Source organism: Tursiops truncatus, chromosome 16 (genome assembly GCF_011762595.2).
Source record: "Tursiops truncatus isolate mTurTru1 chromosome 16, mTurTru1.mat.Y, whole genome shotgun sequence".
Classification (NCBI taxonomy): Eukaryota; Metazoa; Chordata; class Mammalia; order Artiodactyla; family Delphinidae; genus Tursiops; species Tursiops truncatus.
The window spans coordinates 24,295,458-24,314,074 of NC_047049.1; the positions used below are offsets into that span (position 1 = coordinate 24,295,458).

At 41.2% G+C, this 18,617-nt stretch overlaps 1 protein-coding gene across 1 annotated transcript in view; it reads left to right on the forward strand.

Annotated features, from left to right (window-relative positions):
• The first annotated feature begins 1,886 nt into the window (after positions 1 to 1,886).
• CFAP43 (cilia and flagella associated protein 43) overlaps positions 1,887 to 18,617 on the forward strand; it is a 100,696-nt gene continuing 83,965 nt past the window's right edge. The window contains exons 1-5 of the mRNA XM_033841895.2: positions 1,887 to 2,084; positions 3,468 to 3,721; positions 9,454 to 9,550; positions 14,769 to 14,936; positions 18,018 to 18,168. Of these exons, the coding sequence (XP_033697786.1) occupies positions 2,020 to 2,084; positions 3,468 to 3,721; positions 9,454 to 9,550; positions 14,769 to 14,936; positions 18,018 to 18,168 (735 nt within the window). The 5' untranslated portion in view covers positions 1,887 to 2,019. The remainder of the gene's footprint in view (positions 2,085 to 3,467; positions 3,722 to 9,453; positions 9,551 to 14,768; positions 14,937 to 18,017; positions 18,169 to 18,617) is intronic.

Below are 18,617 nucleotides of genomic sequence, written 5' to 3' on the forward strand. Positions count from 1 at the left end.
TGCATGGAGAGCTTGATGGAAATACAAATAAGCCAACTAGTGAGGGAGTAGCAACAGAAATTGCCCAGAGCTTAAGAAGCACTAGAGGAGAAAGCTTGACTGTTGTCCAAGACACTTCTCCCTGTGACTCAGCAATGTGGGATTTTGTCAGCCAGTTTTGTGTTTGGCACTCGCACTAAGCACTGCCTGTGTTTGGCACTCGCATTTCAGCAAAGAAATGCTTCAAGGCAGAAACACAGAGCTCCACTCCTTCCTCATGCCACCTCAGCAAAGGACACAACCATCTCTGACTGTAATAATCAGACACCCAGGACCATCCTGGATTCTTCCTTCTCTCCTACCCCTCTTTATCAATCCATCAACAAAGTCTACAGGTTTTTACCTTTAAGATATTTGTAACACATGGACTCAACAGTGGCTTTCAACTGGGCGTGATTTTGTCCCCCAGGGGACATTTGACAATGTCCGTAGATATTTTTGATTGTCACACCTGTGGAGGTGCTACTGGCAGGGATGCTGCTAAACATCCTGCAAGGCATGAGACCCACCCCCACCCCCATCCAGTCCCAAATGCCAGTAGTGCTCAGCCTGACAGCCCTGCTTTGCTTCCCTTGTTGGGACCATGAAATCGACTCCTAGCAGATCTTCCTATTTCTATTCTCTCTACTCTCCTACACAATTGATAATCCTCCTGCAGCCAGAATGATCTTTTATAAACATAAATTGGATCATGTCATTCCTCTCTTTAAAACCATTTAATATATTTCTGTGGCTCTTAGGATAAAGACCAGAATTCTCAACTTGGCCTTTACCTGGTGCTGTGCTCCTTCTCCAGCCTTCAGTGTTTTCTACTGATCCCCCTCTGCTCCAATCACACTGCCCTTCCCAGTTCACGCCATCTGTTTTCCTGACTTAATTCCTTTACAAAAACTGTTCTCTGCCCATTCCCCATCCTCTACCCACAGCAATCACTCCTCATCCTTGAAATCTCAGTGAAAACAGCATGTGCACACAGAAACCAGCTCTGACACTACCCATCCAACCAGGAGAGGACCACAACTTAAGCCCTATAATATCATGTTCCTTTTCTTCTTAATTCAATCTGTGATTCCTACATTTGTGTAATGGAGTGGATGTCTATCCCTCACTCCCTGGGCCCCACCAAGAAGGAAGTTCTTCTAAGTTCCATGAAGGAAGGAACTGTATCTGGTTTGCTCACTATTTTGTTCCAAGTAACTACCACAATGCACAGTAATACTGGGTAAATATTTGTGAATGAAACGAAGAGAAGGTGGCAAGATGGGAAGGAGAGACCTATAGAAAGGAAGAGGAGAGGACTGGAGAGGGGGGAGGGCAGAAGGAAAGTAGGGGAGGGCAAGAGAGTGTATGAGAGGGAAGGGAAGAGGCAAGGACAAACTGCTGACCTTTTGATCAGTTACTTCCAGAAGCTTTCTTCCTCCTTGAAATAGTTGAGGGTCCATTAGAGTGTGTAATAAGTAATTAAAGGCTTGAAGCTCTAGATTTAGACTAGATCTGGCTTTAAGTCCCACTCAGTTTTGTAGCCTTGGACAAATTAATTCTCTTATCCTGTTTTCCTTTTCTATAAAATGGGGCTGATTGGGGGGTTTGAATATTAAATGAAATAATATCTGACCGCGCTTGGAAAGACGTCTGGCACGGTCACCACTCAATATTAAAGTCTGCTACTGATATTTATTAATTTTGTAATTATATGCCCTGTACTGGGCCACTCCAGCACCCACCTTGGGGCCAGCCCCTCGCTTCGCTCTCCGCTCTCCCATTGGTCAAGACCCGTCAGCGCTTCCACCAATCCGCTTGGCTCGAGATGGAGCGGCTGAAAGGACAGAGCCAATGGGCGCAGGGGTTGCGGTCTCCCGGATACGGTGTAAACAGTGGAGACCGCCAACCCAGCAGCCAGGGGTCTCGGTGTAACCGTTGCAGACACTGGCCTGGGTCCGGCGTTTGCTACCCACGGCCCGGCTGAGAGACACATGGCTCATGGCGCAAGGCCGGGAGCGAGATGAAGCCCACAACGTCGCCCTCGGCGCGTCCCTGTCTGTGAGGTGAGGCGTTCGCGGCCCCGCGACTGACTCGTCTAGTGGAAATTCTTCCCTCAGAACTGCATCCTCTCCCTATCTGCTTCCTCCCATCCCTGTAGACCTGCTTTCACGCAAATTCGACCTCTTTTCCTTCAACCCCCAATGCCTTCCTGCAGACTTCCTTTCTCTGTGACTTCTCTCCATTCCCCTCGTCCCCTTATTCAATGACCACATTTCCAGCTCTTTCCACGCCCCACCCCTCCGTCCCTCACTATGCTGTGACCCCAACCCTCGCTGGCTTACCCAGTACTGCTCTCCTCCACTCTCCATTTCTGCCTCCTCTTTTTGGCTATATTACCTTCAGTGATCCGTTTTGCTTTCATATATATTCCCCACTCCCCACCCCCATCCCAATGACAGCCCTCCTCCCATCCTAGTGGGCTTTGGTGATTTTCCCCGAAGTTAGGGCCATCAATCCCTTCCTTCTATCTCCTATCCACCGACTCTGGATTTGTTTGCACTTATACTGGCCTTTGAAAAGCATAAAGCGCTGCCCAGGTGTAAGCTGGTATTGCTCTCCTTCCACATTCTAGAGTGTTACCAGCCCTATGTTCACACAGCATCCTCCACCAGTCCTGGCTGTACTCTCCATTCCCATGAAGTTTCTCTCTAAACCAGTGTCTTTCTCTTGCCCTCTCCACCATCTTTAAGCATATCTTTACTATTTAAATAGAGGTAGACTCTCCCCCTCTTCTCAGTCTCTCTCTCTCCTTGGTCTAGCTTACACTCACCAAACAATCCTTACTTAAAAATATGTTACTTTTGTGTTCTAATCTTTTCATTCATGTTGACTTATTCCTTTTACTTGCTGCATTTATCTCTACATTTTAGATCTAAAATATGGCTACACATGCTCCATCTTTGTAAAGAAGCAATTTCCCTACTGGGCTCACAACCATAAAGCAGGCAGTTCTATTCAAAGTTGGTTTTTTTTAACGTTTATTTTAAAAATCAAAACTAATTTTAAAGGTAAGGACCAGGATGCACCCTGTTTTCAATTAGGACCAAGCTCTTTTCTCTCTCTGTTGTTTTTCCTTTTTCTTTTCCGAGTATACAAGACCCCAGAAATCCTTCTGAGATTTTTTCAACTTTGAACAGAGGTTGTGCTTCACTGGAAAAGCTCTCTGAAGAAGGTGCTTGAGACCTATGGAGCTTTAGGTGGCATTTAAGTTTCTGTAGTGCCTGGACTCAAACTGGTCTGACAGCAACCTTGTGTGTTTGGGCAGAAAGGGGGTGAAAAGAGAATAGATATGTTTCAAAAATTTTGATGATCTTTTGTTTAAAAAAGAAAGAAAGAAAAAGTATTTGAAATGTATTTTATTGATGTTGATGTATCTTTTCCCAAAGATGGGTGCAAGGATTCCCCAGGCAGAATGTTCATTTTGTCAACGACAGCACCATTTGCTACCCTTGTGGGAATTTCATAATATTTATTAATATTGAAACCAAGAAAAAGACTGTACTCCAGTGTATGCATGGAATCGTGGGTGTCGTGGCAACTAACGTTCCTCATGAGGTTGTGGCTTTTTCTGACCGGCGGCTGAGACCCCTCATCTACATATACAACTTTCCTGGATTAACCAGAAGGATCAGATTAAAAGGTATCTTACAAGACGCTTCCTCTGCCATGACTGAAGGATTTTGTTTTAAGATGTGACCAGATCTAGCTCTTATAAATGAAGTCTTTTTGTTTTTGAAGGATTGTTTTTTCAGTTTTGGTGGGTTTTTTATTTGTTTTGTTTTTTGGTAATACACATTTATAAGGAAGGAATCAGGCTGATCACTTAGAATTTAATTAAGTAGGCTAGAACCTTGCTACTTAATATGTGGTCTGCTTACAATTAGCATTGCGTTACCTAGGATGCTTATTATAGATGCAGAAACTCTGCTGTCATCCAGGACCTACTGAATTGTAATCTGCGTTTTAGCCAGATTCCTTAGGTGATTCATACGCACGTTAAACTTGAGAATCACTGGGCTAGAACACTCTGTTAGAGCACTAAATGTTGTTTGTAAACCTTTTTCAGAACAGTATTTTCTTTCCTTATGATTTATGGAAAATCTAACTGAATGGATGTTGTATAACTTCTAAAGATAAGTCTCTGAGCCTCAATTTCCTTATCCATGAAATGGGGATAATGGTATGTACTGTTAAGGCTGTGGTGATAATAAATGAAATTAAGTGTAACATATGTAATTATATAATACATTTCATATATATATATGAAGTGTATATATATATATAATATATATATGTCATATATACAATGTCAATCAATGTTTCCTACAGTTTAAGTTATTATTGACTCATTCATAGATACATCTGACCCAGGCTGGGCTGTTGCACATACACTAGGGCCTCCATGTAACGATTCCCTCATTTAACACATCTTGGACAGAAAGCTTAGGAAGTCTTGAGGCTGGTCTCAGTTCTGTAGCTTATGATCAGAGAAGTGTTTGGATCATGCCAAGGTATTCACTGTACTTTAACATTTTATTTGTGGGGAAATTTGTCTGTGTTCTTAACAGACTAAAACAACATTTAAAACATAACCCATTCATACATTGGGAACCGTCTACAGGCATATCTTGTTCTATTGTGCTTTGCTTTATTATGCTTCATAGATACTGCATTTTTTACACATTGAAGGTCTGTGGCAACCCTCCATTGAGCAAGTCTATTGACACCATTTTTATAATAGTATTTGCTCACTTCTTGTCTCTGTGTCACATTTTGGTAATTATTGCAATTTTTCAAACTTTCCCCATTATTATTATATTTGTTATGGTGATCAGTGATCTTTGATGTTACTATTTTATTTGTTTTGGGGTGCCACAAACTACACCCAAATAAGATGGCAAACTTAACCTCTAAATTTTGTATATGTTCTGACTGTTCCACCAAACAGCCATTCCCCTGTCTCTCTCCCTCTCCTCAGGCCTCCCTATTCCTTGAGACACAACAGTATTGAAATTAGGCCCATTAATAACCCTACAATAGCCTCTAAGTGTTCAAGTGAAAGGAAGAGTCTCACATATCTCACTTTAAATCAAAAGCTAGAAATAATTAAGCTTAGTGAAGAAGGCATGTCAAAAGCCCAGATAGACCGGAAGCTAGGCCTCTTGCACCAAATCGTTAGTCAAGTGGTGAATGCAAAGGAAGAGTCCTTGACGGAAATTCAGAGTGCTACTCCAGTGAACACACAAATGATAAGAAAGCAAAACAGTCTCATTGCTGATATGGAGGAAGTTTTAGTGGTCTGGATAGAAGATCAAACAGCCACAATATTTCCTTAAGCCAAAAACTAATCCAGAGCAAGGCCCTAACTCGCTTTAATTCTGTGAAGGCTGAGAGAGGTGAGAAAGCTGCAGAAGAAAAGTTTGAAGCTACCAGAGGTTGGTTCATGAAGTTTAAGGAAAGAAGTCGTCTCCATAACATAAAAGTGTAAGGTGAAGCAGCAAGTGCTGATGTAGAAGCTGCAGCAAGTTACCTAGAAGATCTAGCTAAGAGAATTAATAAAGGTGGCTACACTAAGCAACAGATTTTCAATGTAGATGAAACAGCCTTATATTGGAAGAAGATACCTTCTAGGACTTTTATAGCTAGAGAAGAGAAGTCAATGCCTAGTTTTAAAACTTCAAAAGACAGGCTGACTCTCTTGTTAGGGGCTAATGCAGCTTGTGACTTGAAGTTGAAGTCAGTGCCCATTTACTATTCTGAAAATCCTAGGGCCTTTAAGAACTGTGGTAAATCTACTCTGCCTGTACTCTACAAATCCTGGATGACAGCACATCTGTTTACAACATGGCTTAATGAATATTTTAAGCTCACTATTGAGACCTACTGCTTAGAAAAGAAGATTCCTTTCAAAATATTACTGCTTATTGACAGTGCACCTGGTCACCCAAGAGCTCTGGTGGAGATGTACAATGAGATTAATGTTGTTTTCATGGCTTGCTAATGCAACATCCCTTCTGCACCCCATGGATCAAGGAGTAATTTCAACTTTCAAGTCTTATTATTCAAGAAATACATTTTGTAGGACTGCAATAGATACTGACTCTTCTGATGGATCTGGGCAAAGTAAATTGAAAACCTTCTGGAAAGGGTTTACCATTCTAGATGCCATTAAGAACATTGGTGATTCATTGAAAGAGGTTAAAATATCAATATTAACAGGAGTTTGGAAGAAGTTGATTCCAACCCTGATGGATGACTGAGGGGTTCAAGACTTTAGCGGAGGAAGTAATTGCAGGTATGGTGGAAATAGCAGGAGAACTAGAATGAGAAGTGGAGCCTGAAGATATGACTGAATTGCTGCAATCTCATTGTAAAACTTGAAGAGATGAGGAGTTTCTTCTTATGGATGAGCAAAGAAAGTGGCGTTTTGAGTTGGAATCTATTCCTGGTGAAGATGCTATGAGGTTGTTGAAATGACAAGAAAAGGTTTAGAATATTACATAAACTTAGTTGATAAAGCAGTGGCAGAGTTTGAGAAGATTGACTTTAATTTTGAAAGGAGTTCTCCCCTGGGTAAAATGCTACCAAACAGCATTGTGTGCTGCAAAGAAATCGTTCATGAAAGGAAGAGTCAGTTGATGTAGTAAACTTCATTGTCTTATTTTAGTAAATAGCCACAGCCACCCCGACCTTCAGCAGTCACCACCCTCGTCAGGCAGCAGCCGTCAACATGGAGGCAGGCCCCTCCACCAGCAAAAAGATTATGACTCACTCAAGGCTGAGGTGATGCTTAGCATCTTTTGGTTATAAAATTTTTTAAATTAAGGAAATTATTTTTTTAGACATAATGATATTTCACACTTAATAGACTACAGTATAGTGTAAATATGACTTTTATATGCACTGGGAAACGAAAAAAATTTGTTACTTTATTGCAATATTTGCTTTATTGTGGTGGTTTGAAACCAAACCCATATCTCCAAAGTATGCCTGTACATGGACCGTAACTACCCTTCATCTTTAAAATTTCCACAGCTTTACAGAAATAGAGACCCAGATGTAGAGAACAAACTTATGGATACCAAGAGGGGTGGGGTGGGATGAACTGGAGTTTGGGATTGACATGTATACACTACTATGTATAAAATAGATAACTAATGAGAACCTGCTGTATAGCACAGGGAGCTCGATGCTCTGTGGTGACCTAAATGGGAAGGAAATCTAAAAAAGGGGACATATGTCTACATATAACTGATTCACTTTGCTGTACAGCAGAAACTAACACAACATTGTAAAGCAATTATACTCCAATAAAATATTTTTTTAATTAAAAATAAAATTAAAAATAATTTCCCCAGCTTTATTATTTGTCTGTAGCCCTGTACAAGCAATTGAAAGTTAATTCAAACCAATAGCCAACATTAATATTGAATAATGAAACTCTAAAGACATTTATAATAAAATTAGGACTAAGTCATCAAGGATGCCCGTTGTTACCACTAATATTAAAACCAACGTGGAGTTTCTAGCCAACGCAACAAAATATGAAACTGAAAAATTATACCTATGGGAAAGGAGTTAATGCATAATAGTGTACTGGGACTAATAAAATAATGCTCAGTAAGATGCTGGTTTCAAAATAAATATCCATACAATTAGAAGATTTAAACACTTAGGAATACTCCAAAGAAGAAATGTGACTGACCTTAATGAAGAAAACTACAAAAATCACTGATACAAAATATTTAGGCATATTCCTGCATGGAGAGTCCAGTTATTATAAAAATATTTCTCATATCTTCACAGAGTATAATTCATAGGTTTATCATATGTTTTAGAGAGCCAGGAGTACTTAAATGAAATGAATATTCTTCCAGAACAAAAAGTAGAGAATGGGAATAATTTGAAAGAGATTGATGCCAAGGCAGAGGGCCCTCCTAGCATTATGGTGCTATAGTTATGTATTGGTGCAGGGATCACTCCATCAATGGAAGAGTTGAAGGCTAGGGACAGACTCTAGAATATATACAGCTAAGTATATGATGAAGATGCTCCCCTACACATACGCACACAGGAGATGATATGGATTATTCAACAATGATATTAAAACTATGAGAACAAAAGTATCAAGTTAGGTACTCATATCATACTGTACATCAAAACATATATCAAACAAAAATAAGAGTTCATTATAAACAACAAACCCATTGAAAAGTAGAAAAAACGTGGTAGAAAACTGAAATAATTTGAGGATGGAAAAGAACTTTTCACGCGAAGGATAAAATTTTAAATAGAAAGACATGTTTTTGATTACATACAAATTTAAATCTTATGAACATCAAAAATATATGAAAAACTAACAGGCAAATAATAAACAGAGGGAAATATTTGGAACAAGGATGACCAAACATTTTCAGAGCATTTATGAAACAATAAGAAAAAAGACAGATATTCATTAGAACAAGGGAACTTGCCCAAACTACAAGACTACCAACGACCAAAAACATAAAAACTCTTCCATCTCAATATTCATTTTAAAAAGTGTCTTTTAAACCAAGATGAGATTATTCTGCTTATCAAGGTCACAATTTTTTTAAAGTTCATAATTGCTAGGCAGAGTGCAGTGAAATTGATAGCATTCTTTTTTGTGGAAGGTGGGGGTAAAAATTGATACAAAGACATGAATGTAAAGACAGACATAGGAGAAGGCAAAGCTTGCATCTATGGAACCACACTGAAGAGCAGATGAAGGAGAGGAAACCAGAGGCTCATATGCAAGGAGTCAGAAGCCAACATGTCCCTGTTTTAGCATCCTCATGATGCACATTTTAAACACGTTGTTGCTAAGACTTTTAATGTCATGTTTCATTTCTTCAGCTGTAGGTACAAATGAGAATAGACCTTTTACAGTTGTTCCAAGAACTAGAAGATACTAAGCTAAGGGCCAGATATGGCCTAAGAGTCAGAGATATGGAAGTAAGCTTGAATTACTACAATTCCCCAGGGTTTTTCAAGTTGTTAGAATAATTTTTCTGATTACTATGTTTCATATAGTTATGGAATATTTTATGGTTCTTGGGCCGTTTCAAGCCAAATGGGGACATACGTGGTGCAGCATGCTCAGTTTTGCACTGAAGACTAGAGAGAGTGACCTTGTGGTCTTAATTCACTCTAAAATCTTTTAAACATGTATCTGAACTTAGCTCATAGCTTTCTGTTAATAGTGTTAGAAATCAACCAAGACATCTCTTATTCCAGGAGCCAAATGCTTTTGAATTATGTAAAAATTATTAGCTAAGGGAAATTAAACTATAAAACTATAGTTAATATGAACATAATGGTTAAATCCTTGTAATGGATTTTGTATTTTAGGCAATGTTCTTCTGGACTACACTTTACTTTCATTCAGTTACTGTGGCACCTACCTGGCTAGTTACTCCTCCCTCCCAGAATTTGAACTGGCCCTCTGGTAAGTTGCAGCCTCCTGCAGAATTCCTTTCATTGGGTCACATTTTAATCCTGTCCTTCTGGATTGTATCAAAGGACATATACATGAAAAATCCAGAACAAGGAAAAATGGAAGGAATAAAAGTCCTAATCATAAGGTTTAATATAGTCACTACTTTCAGGCAGAAAATTGGCAGGGCAAAAGCTAAAAGAGATTAATTACCGTCTTTCTCTTTTTGTTAACCTGTTATAATATTTCCTTTGTCAGGTACAGAACACATGGATAAGTACATAAAGTTTCATCTTTTCTTAAAACAAATTGTACCTTTGAAGTATTTTCATATTTTCCACTAATGTTGAAATTAAGATGGTCTCTATATTAGAGCTCAGTTTGAGTAATTGTTTTTAGGGACATTGGAACAATTATATGTTCAGAGAATGGAACATTATATCCCATTTTCCAGCTGTAGAGGAAATACTTGTGAATAAGACACATGCCTGGTCTTTTCTGGGTCACTTCATGTGGCCACCTTCAAAGCTGCACTCACTCTTCCATCCATAATATAAACTGCTTCGGGGGGGAATTTATCTTATTAAGGGGAAATACAGAACGTTCCACCAATGGTTGAGGACACTCCTTACATACCCGCATTTCTCAGGAAAAAATGTAATAATCTAGATTCTGAGAACAACATTTAGTTTATGCAGAGTTACTTTTTGAAAAAACAGCTTTACTGAGGTATGACTGGCGTATAATATAATGCTCACACACACACACACACACACACACACACACACACACACACACACACACACACCTTGATAACTCTTGACTTACCCATAAATCATCACCATAATCAGGATAATGAATATATCCATCATGTCCAAAAGTTTCCCTTTGCTCTTCAGACCCTTCCTTACTGGCTCTTGCCACACATTCCTGTACACCATCGTTGCCCTGCCCCTCGCCCCCAGGGAACCACTGATGTGTTTACTCACACTCTGGATTACTTTGCTTTTTCTAGAATTGCACACACATTATATACTCTCTTTTTTGGTCTGGCTTCTTCCATGCAGCACAGTTATTTTGAAACTCTCTCATGTACTGTGTGTTTCAATATTTCATTCCTTTCTATTCCATGGTATGGATGTACCACAGTTCGTTTACCCACTCACCTGTTGATGGTTGTCTTGGTTTGCTAGGGCTGCCATTAACAAAGTACCACAAACTGAGTGGCTTGAACATAGAAGTTTATTGTCTCACAGTTCTGGAGGCCAGAAGTCTGAGATCAAGGTGTCAGCAGGGTTGGCTCCTGCTGAGGACTGTGAGGGACAATCTGTTCCAGACTGTGAATAACTGTCTTTGTGTTCACATGGTGTTCTCCTTGTATGTGTATCTGTCTCTTAATTTCCCCTTTTTATAAGGATGCTAGTCATATTGGAGTAGGGCCACGCTAAATGGCTTCATTTAATTCTGTAAAGACCCTCCTTCCAAATAAGGTCACATTCTGAGATACTGAGGGTGAGGACATCCACCCTTGAATTGTGGGGGACACAGTTCAACCATAGCAGTACTTAAAGGATGAGTAGGAATCAGCTTTGTGAAGAGGAAAAGGAAGAGGATTCTAAGCAGAGGAAAGGCATGTGCAAAGGCCATGAGGTCAGAAAATATGGCGAGTTTGCAGATTTAATTAAGAGATCATAATGATGAGAACAAGAGATCAGCCATGACAGGCAAGCCCAGAGGGACAGTCTGAGGCCAGCTCATGAGCAGCCTTGTAAATATGTGACCATGTAGTTTACCATCCAAATCAGGACGCTTGTGAGAGTGAAAGGGGTATGTTATCAATAATTAATACAGAAGGATACTCACCCTACGTATAAGTCATGCTAGTAGGCACATCCTTTATCCTAGAGACATTGGGAGACTATTAAGGATTTTAACCAGGGATGTGACATGATTAGATCTGCATGTAAGGACACTCCTAGTCACATCATGGAAGGATATTGGAGGGAAGTAAGCCATGAACATCAATTAGGAGGCTGTGGTGGTCCAGATGAGAGATGGTTGTGGCATGGACTGGGGTGGTGAGTATAGGGACAGAGAAAAGTGGAGATGTTTAGGAGGCAGTACCATGAGGCTTGGTGACCGACTGAAAGTTGGGCGTGGTGCTGACAGAGAGGGACAGTTGAGGGTTTTACCCAGAGTTGTGACTTGGGAAACTTGAGGACGTTGTGGTGCTTTTCAGAAAGATATAGAGAGCATGGGTGGAGGGAGGTAGGACGAGGCAATGGGGAAGATGAGTTGGGACAGCGGAGTGTGCCTGAGATAAAGAAATGGGGATGTCTAGTTGGCAGTTGATATATCAGTTAGGATTTAGGTTCAGTTGCTGTCACAGAAGCCCAAATCACCCTAAAGAGGTGGCTTAAACAAGACTGAAGTTTCTTTCCCTCCCATGCAGCAGTCCAGGTATGAGCAGCCCATGGCTGGTCTGCTGGCTCCCCAGTGTCTGGGACCTGTCCACCCTATTTTGTTGTTCTCCTACTCCTAGCTTGTTGCCCTCATCTCTAGTCTGAAGTGGGGCACCAGCCGTGTATTCTGGGGAGCCATGTGGAAAGGAAAAACATAAGGGGAAGGGCACAAACATTTGTTGGAATGCCCAGCCTGGGAGCTGCACACACCAGTGCCACTTAGATCCCACTGGCCAGCTTAGTCACAAGTCAAATCAAGCTACAAGGGAAGCTGGGAAATATGGTCCTCACTGTGGGTGACATGTGCCTGGCTAAAAACCAGGGGTTCTGTTACTCAGAGGAAGAAATGGAGAACAGATGTTGAGAGACACAATCTGTCACTGTCCTAGATAGCCAGACCCAGAGCACAGGAGAGAGGGCTGGAGTTTAACATTTGGGTGTTGTTACATCAGTTTAGTAACCAAAGTGCGAAAAGTGGATTAGAGCACCTACAGAGGAACCTCAGACAGAACCTAGAGGAAGACCAATAAAAGGGATTGAAAGAGGCAGAGGGATCTCACAGGACACTCAGAAGGAGCAGTCATGGAGCAAAGAGGGACAGAGGCATGGAGGTTCCAGAATATGCCTCAGCCTGGATTCCAGAGAAAGCAGAGCCTGAGGCGGAAGCTCACCAGCGACTTCTTTAGGAGGGAGTAAAGTTCCAGGTGGGAGGCAAGCTGGAAAAGCGGGCAGGGAAGGGGAAGGAGCCAATGTGAATGCGCATTACTTTACTGGGCACCACTTGGCTGCTCTGTCCCACAGGTGGTCTTCTGAGAGGCCGTAATGGACTCCTGTGAACATGGACAGTCCCTGGGCTATGACACAGGGGGCTGGCGAAGGGAGAGGAAGATATGGGAACTTACCCACCTACTCCCGTTACCCTATCGATCAAAGTTTCCCTGCCCAGGGTATTAACTCCGCCGTGCTTTCAGATTTATTGCAACCTGGGATGGCCCTGTGCGTGTGGAGCAGGCATGAGGTGTGCCCGTGAAGTTAGTTGAAGCCTACACTGCTGGCCAGCCACCGAGTCAGCTAGGCAGAACAGGTGCTCCAGGTCCCAGAGACAGTGCGAGGCCGACAGGTATGGGGTGTCCCATGAGAGCTGTGTGACAGTCCAAGAGTCATCCCAGAAGGTAGTTGTGGTGAGCGGAGTCCAATCCTGCAGAACTGAAATTAGACAAGGACTGAGAAGTGCCTGCTGCGTTTGAGATGAAGGCGGATGTCAGTGGATCTTGGAGACACACCGCTTTGTCGATGGAATGGTGGTGATGGGATGCACATTTCCTGGAATGAGAGAGTGGGCGTGAGAAAGAGGAGGCGGTGAGTTTAGAACAACTGGCTCGGGAAGTCTGGCAAGAAGGGAGGGAGAGAGACGTGGAATGGTGAGACTGAGGGAGGGCTTTTTTTTTTTTTTTTTAAGATAGTACAGATGAGCGCTTAATTTAAGTGCTGACAGGGAGGAGTCAGGAGAGAGGGAGAGTCTGAAGATGCAGAAGAGAAGGAACAATGGATAAACTAACGTTCCTAAGAAGTCAGGACCTGTAGGGTTCAGAGCACAGGTGGTGAAATTGGCCTTAGGCAGGAGAAAGGATATGCCTTCACTGTAACAGAAGAGGAGAGGGAAAGAATGATACAGATCCTGGCAGGTCACTACACTCGCTAGCAGAAATTTGGAGGAATTCTCAGTTGATGGCCTCTGTTTTCTTTGTGGAAATCAAAGCCATTTACTGAGAGTAAGAAAGAGGCGGAGGAGTTTGAGGCTTCAGGAAAATGGAGAGTATTAAAAAATCAGCACTTTAGAGAACAGGAGAGAAAACCAACCAGAGAAACATAGCAGGACTGGAGGTGGTATAGAGGGTCCCTGGGGGTGGTAACCACGAATTTATAATGTCACTGACGCACATAGTCCTGTGGTCTTTCTTCTTTTCTCTCAACTGCCCAGGCTTTCAGTCGTATCCATCCAGGGTTCATGGGTTTTCCTAGGCATCTGAAGCAGAAAGTCAAAAAATCCAGGGAAACAGTGGTACCAGCAAGAGAATGGTTGATATTGATGGATGGGACCTTTGTGACGGGGATGGAAAGAGGTGGAAGCAGGAGGGAGCTGATAGACAAGGCGAGCTCCACACCTATTAGTTCCAATTCGCAAACCACAACCCTGAATGGAGTTCTGGCTCCATTCAGGAGCCAGACAGCTCAACATTAATTTTTTTTCTGTGTATGTCATCTAGCAAAGGAACTTGCTCGTGATAGGCATTCACGATATTCTCTCAAATAGGTAAATGATTTAGTCTGTTTCAAGGTACTAGTACTATGATTTTAAAAGCTCAGTAAATGGTCTACTGGCATCAGTGTGTACAGCACGTCTCGATCTATGAGGAGTACTCATGTGTACTAAGAGATTTAGGTACCTACACTTACTTCTCAGCAAATGTGATGATATATTCCATTTTCTAGATTTGAACGGGTCAAATCCAAATTTGATAAGGAGATAAAACAGCCTTAGTAGCATATTGAAGAGTAATATTTTAAAATAGTTATTTTGCTTCCCTAGGAGGGCACACTATAATAATAAGCATAATTATTTATAAATTTGATATTAAGATCATAGATTAATAAGCTATATCATAAATTCTCAATTTATGTAAATTGTTTTCAAATAATTAGATAAATGTTCTCAAGATATGAAGTTCAAACGAATTATTTTTCACCAAACTCAATTTTCCTCTCAGGAACTGGGAATCGGGTGTCATTTTGTGCAAGAAATCACAACCCGGTATAGATGTGAGCCAGATGACTTTTAACCCCATGAACTGGCACCAGTTGTGCTTGTCAAGTCCAAGTGCAGTGACTGTGTGGACAGTCGAAAGAAGTAACCAGGAGCATTATCTCGAAGCAAAGTAAGAGACTTCATTGCAACACAACAAAGGGGGGATTTTTGTTTGCATTCATGTAACGTGATTGGATCAGTCTGGTGAATTAAGTGGCTTTGTACGTGCATCCTTTTTTTTTCTGGTTGTTTTTTAAATACTTTTAAATTAAGTTTTATTGGAGTATAGTTGATTTACAATGTTGCGTTAGTTTCTGCTGTACAGCAAAGTGAATCAGTTATACATATACATATGTCCACTCTTTTTTAGATTCTATTCCCCTATAGGTTATTACAGAGTATTGAGTAGAGTTCCCTGAGCTATACAGAAGGTTCTTTTTTTTCCCCTTCCTTATTTATTTATTTTAAGCAGGTTCTTATTAGTTATCTATTTTATACATATTAGTGTATCTATGTCAATCCCAATCTCCCAATTCATCCCACCACCATCACCCCACGCCCCCTGCTTTCCCCCTTTGGTGTCCATACGTTTGTTCTCCGCATCTGTGTCTTTATTTCTGCCTTGTAAATGGGTTCATCTGTATATACGTGCATCTTAACTTAAAACATTCTTTCTACATATATCAATATAATTTCCTTGGAGTAGTTGTTTGCATTTCGAAAGGATTCTCTGTGCTTTGATTTCCCACTGAGTTTCTTTTAAATATCAAGCTTTTCCCACATGTTTTAAATCAAAATTGTATTTGCTCTTACTATTTCAAAACATGCCTATTGTATATATATATATATATATATATATTTTATAAAAAGGTCATGTTATCACTTTTTGCTCCTATTACTTTGATGCCCAACTGAAATCTCAAAAATAAGAAATTTTTAGATATGGGAAGTGTGTAGATTATACCTTCAGCCACATTATCTGTAAACAAAAGGGTAGTTGCATGTAGTGAAGTCATGGAATTGCCTGTTTAAATAGAACTGGGTCAAAGAGAAGTTCTATGACCAATGTCCTGGTGATAGCTGATAATAATGGTACCTTTGTTGAAAAGAATTCAAAGACTCAAGGTGCCCCTGAGCTGACCATTCTCATCATACTCCCCAAAGTCAAAGACTAAGGAAACGTTGGACATACACATCCTTGAAATTGCAGTTTTTGAGAAACTGCCTTCTTAAAGAGCAATGCAAAGCGAGTAAATGAAGTTTTCAAATGGAAAACCCTAAGAGAGGCACTTCTTTCTCCTCAGTATTCTTTATGTCTCAATTTCATTTTTACAAGAACCCATTGAATAGCCAAATCTGTCTCAAGGCAGAGTTGACAACACTGTACCTTTTTATAAAGTGGGTAATGTCTCTATCAGATCCTCGCCACGGCAGGCAAGTAATTTATCACATCTTTCTCTCCTTTTGCTTCCCTTGAATATGCTTCTTTAGTTCTGAATGTTGAGTTGTGATTTTTCTATAGGCAAATAAAGTGGGAGGCAAAGTGAGTGGATTGCCCTGGATCAGAAAACAAGCAGGATTTGAAAATACTTAGTTAACTAAGTCTTGCATTTGAGTAGTAAGTACTGTTTTTGCGTGATCATCTTTCAAAATTATTCATCATTCATAAAACATAACCAAAAACATTTTGAGTTTAACACATAAAGCCATGAATTCTCTAAACTCACTTTTATAGCCATGTTGTGGTTTAAAAGTAAATATTTGGCAAATCTGAAAGTAAATTCTTGATACTAGAGATTGTAAAGGTAGCTGAATACAACCTACATTTACGTTGTTTTTGGTCCATGTGTGTTGCCAATATTTAAAATTTGACAAATTTCTCATAAATATACAGATTATGATTTTCTCTTGAAATTTTGGAACCAAAGGTCTCACAAGTCAGCAAACCCTCTTGGTTGGAACTGAGTGGTGCCTGCCAGCTTTAGGGGGTGTGTATAGAGAAAAAAACTCAGATTTTCTTTTTCTATGTAGGGAAAAGCCTAGTTCTTCCCTACTGTGTTTTTCTTCCCCATGAGTCTCCTTTACTACTCACAGTGAACACTTCAATTCTGACATTTGTGGAGGAGGTTTTTCCCGGCACCAAGCAAGTCTCCTTGATACCAGCTGGGTGTCTTACCATTCAACTCAATTCTGACGCTATCTACCCAGAGACAGAATCAGATTCCACAGGCTAAGGGTTCAGTCCTACAAGACTGTCCTCCCCTTTGCACTTCAGACGCTAGCTGCAGCCCAGGTTGTTACCTGTACTTCTGACTAAGTGGCTATAGATTAGAGGTTTCAATGACCCCCTCCTTGGGTTCCATTAATTTGCAAGAGCAGTTCACAGAACTCAGGGCAACAACACTTACTTACATTTACTAGTTTATTAAAGGATATGATAAAGGATACAAATGAGCAGCTAAATGATGAGACACGTAGGGTGAGGTCTTGGAGGGTCTTGAATGAAGGAATTTCTGTCGCATGGAGTTGGGCTGCATCACCCTCCCAAGTGTATGTGTTCACCAACCTGGAAGCTCTGCAGACTCCCTACCATTGTGATTTTATGGAGGCTTCCTCATGTCACATGATCAATTATTTGCTGCATTTCCAGCTCCTCTGCTCTCTCTGGAGGATGGGAGTTGGGGCTGAAACTTCCAAGCTTCTAGTCATGGCTTGGTCTTTCTGGTGACCAGCACCCGTTCCGGAGCCACCCAGGAGCCCACCTAGAATCGCCTCGGTAGCACAGAAGATGCTCCAAATGCTCTTATCACTTGGGGACTTACAAGGGTTTCAGGACCTCTGTGCCAGGAAACTAGGAAGAGACCTATATACATATTTTCCACTGTCTCACAGGAGGGAAACCACTTTCCCATCTGCCACAATCCTACCTGGCCACACACCACCTGCTTAACCCCTGTCAGTGTTCAAATTTACAATTCCTACTTTACATATTAACTTTTTGAAAAATCCCTATATACTTAATTTATGACTGTGTATTACTTGTACTTTTATGATATATATTTTTAAATCTGCTATTTGGTTTCATCTGGTTTTTGCTAGGTTTTTTAATGAGTTGTAACACCTCCCATTCTGCTTACCGCTGATATGCAGCAGTTCCATCAGTGACTTATTTCTGTTGATCTGATTATTCTGACGTCTCTTTTTTCCACAGGTCAGTAAGACTGCCTTTGGAAGATGGGTCATTTTGTAATGAAACAGATGTAGTTTTTCCCCAATCATTGCCCAAAGATCCTGTCTATGGACCTGTGCTCCCTGTGTCAGCCATTGCCGGACTAGTGGGTGAAGAGGCAGAAACTTTCAGGGTAATGACTTGGCCCCTCTCCGTGTTTGCCTATTTGCGTTCATGACCATCCCATGAGACATGCAGGATAGAGAGGATCTTCCTGGTTTTTATTTCAGACTAGCCCTGGAGGCCACGAGAGATGAAGGCTCTGGAGTTTTGAGTTTGGGTGACTCGGAAGATGATGGCCTTGCTCACTGAAACAGGGGGCCCAGATGTGATTTCAGTTTTGGACATACTGACTTTGGAGTGCTGGGCAGCATCCAGGTGGAGATGCCAGGTGGAAGCTGGCAACTTGGACCTAGTGTCAGGGAGGAGAAGGCAGGGCTGGAGACACAGTGTGTGGTCAGAGTCATTCCCCCAGAGAGGATGGTGGGAGCGTGGTGGGGGGCAGGGGATAGGGGGTGAGGAAAAGGGAAGAGAGGGTGTCAGGGAAGAGAGCCGGAGAGGAAGGAGTCAGCCAAGAGACAG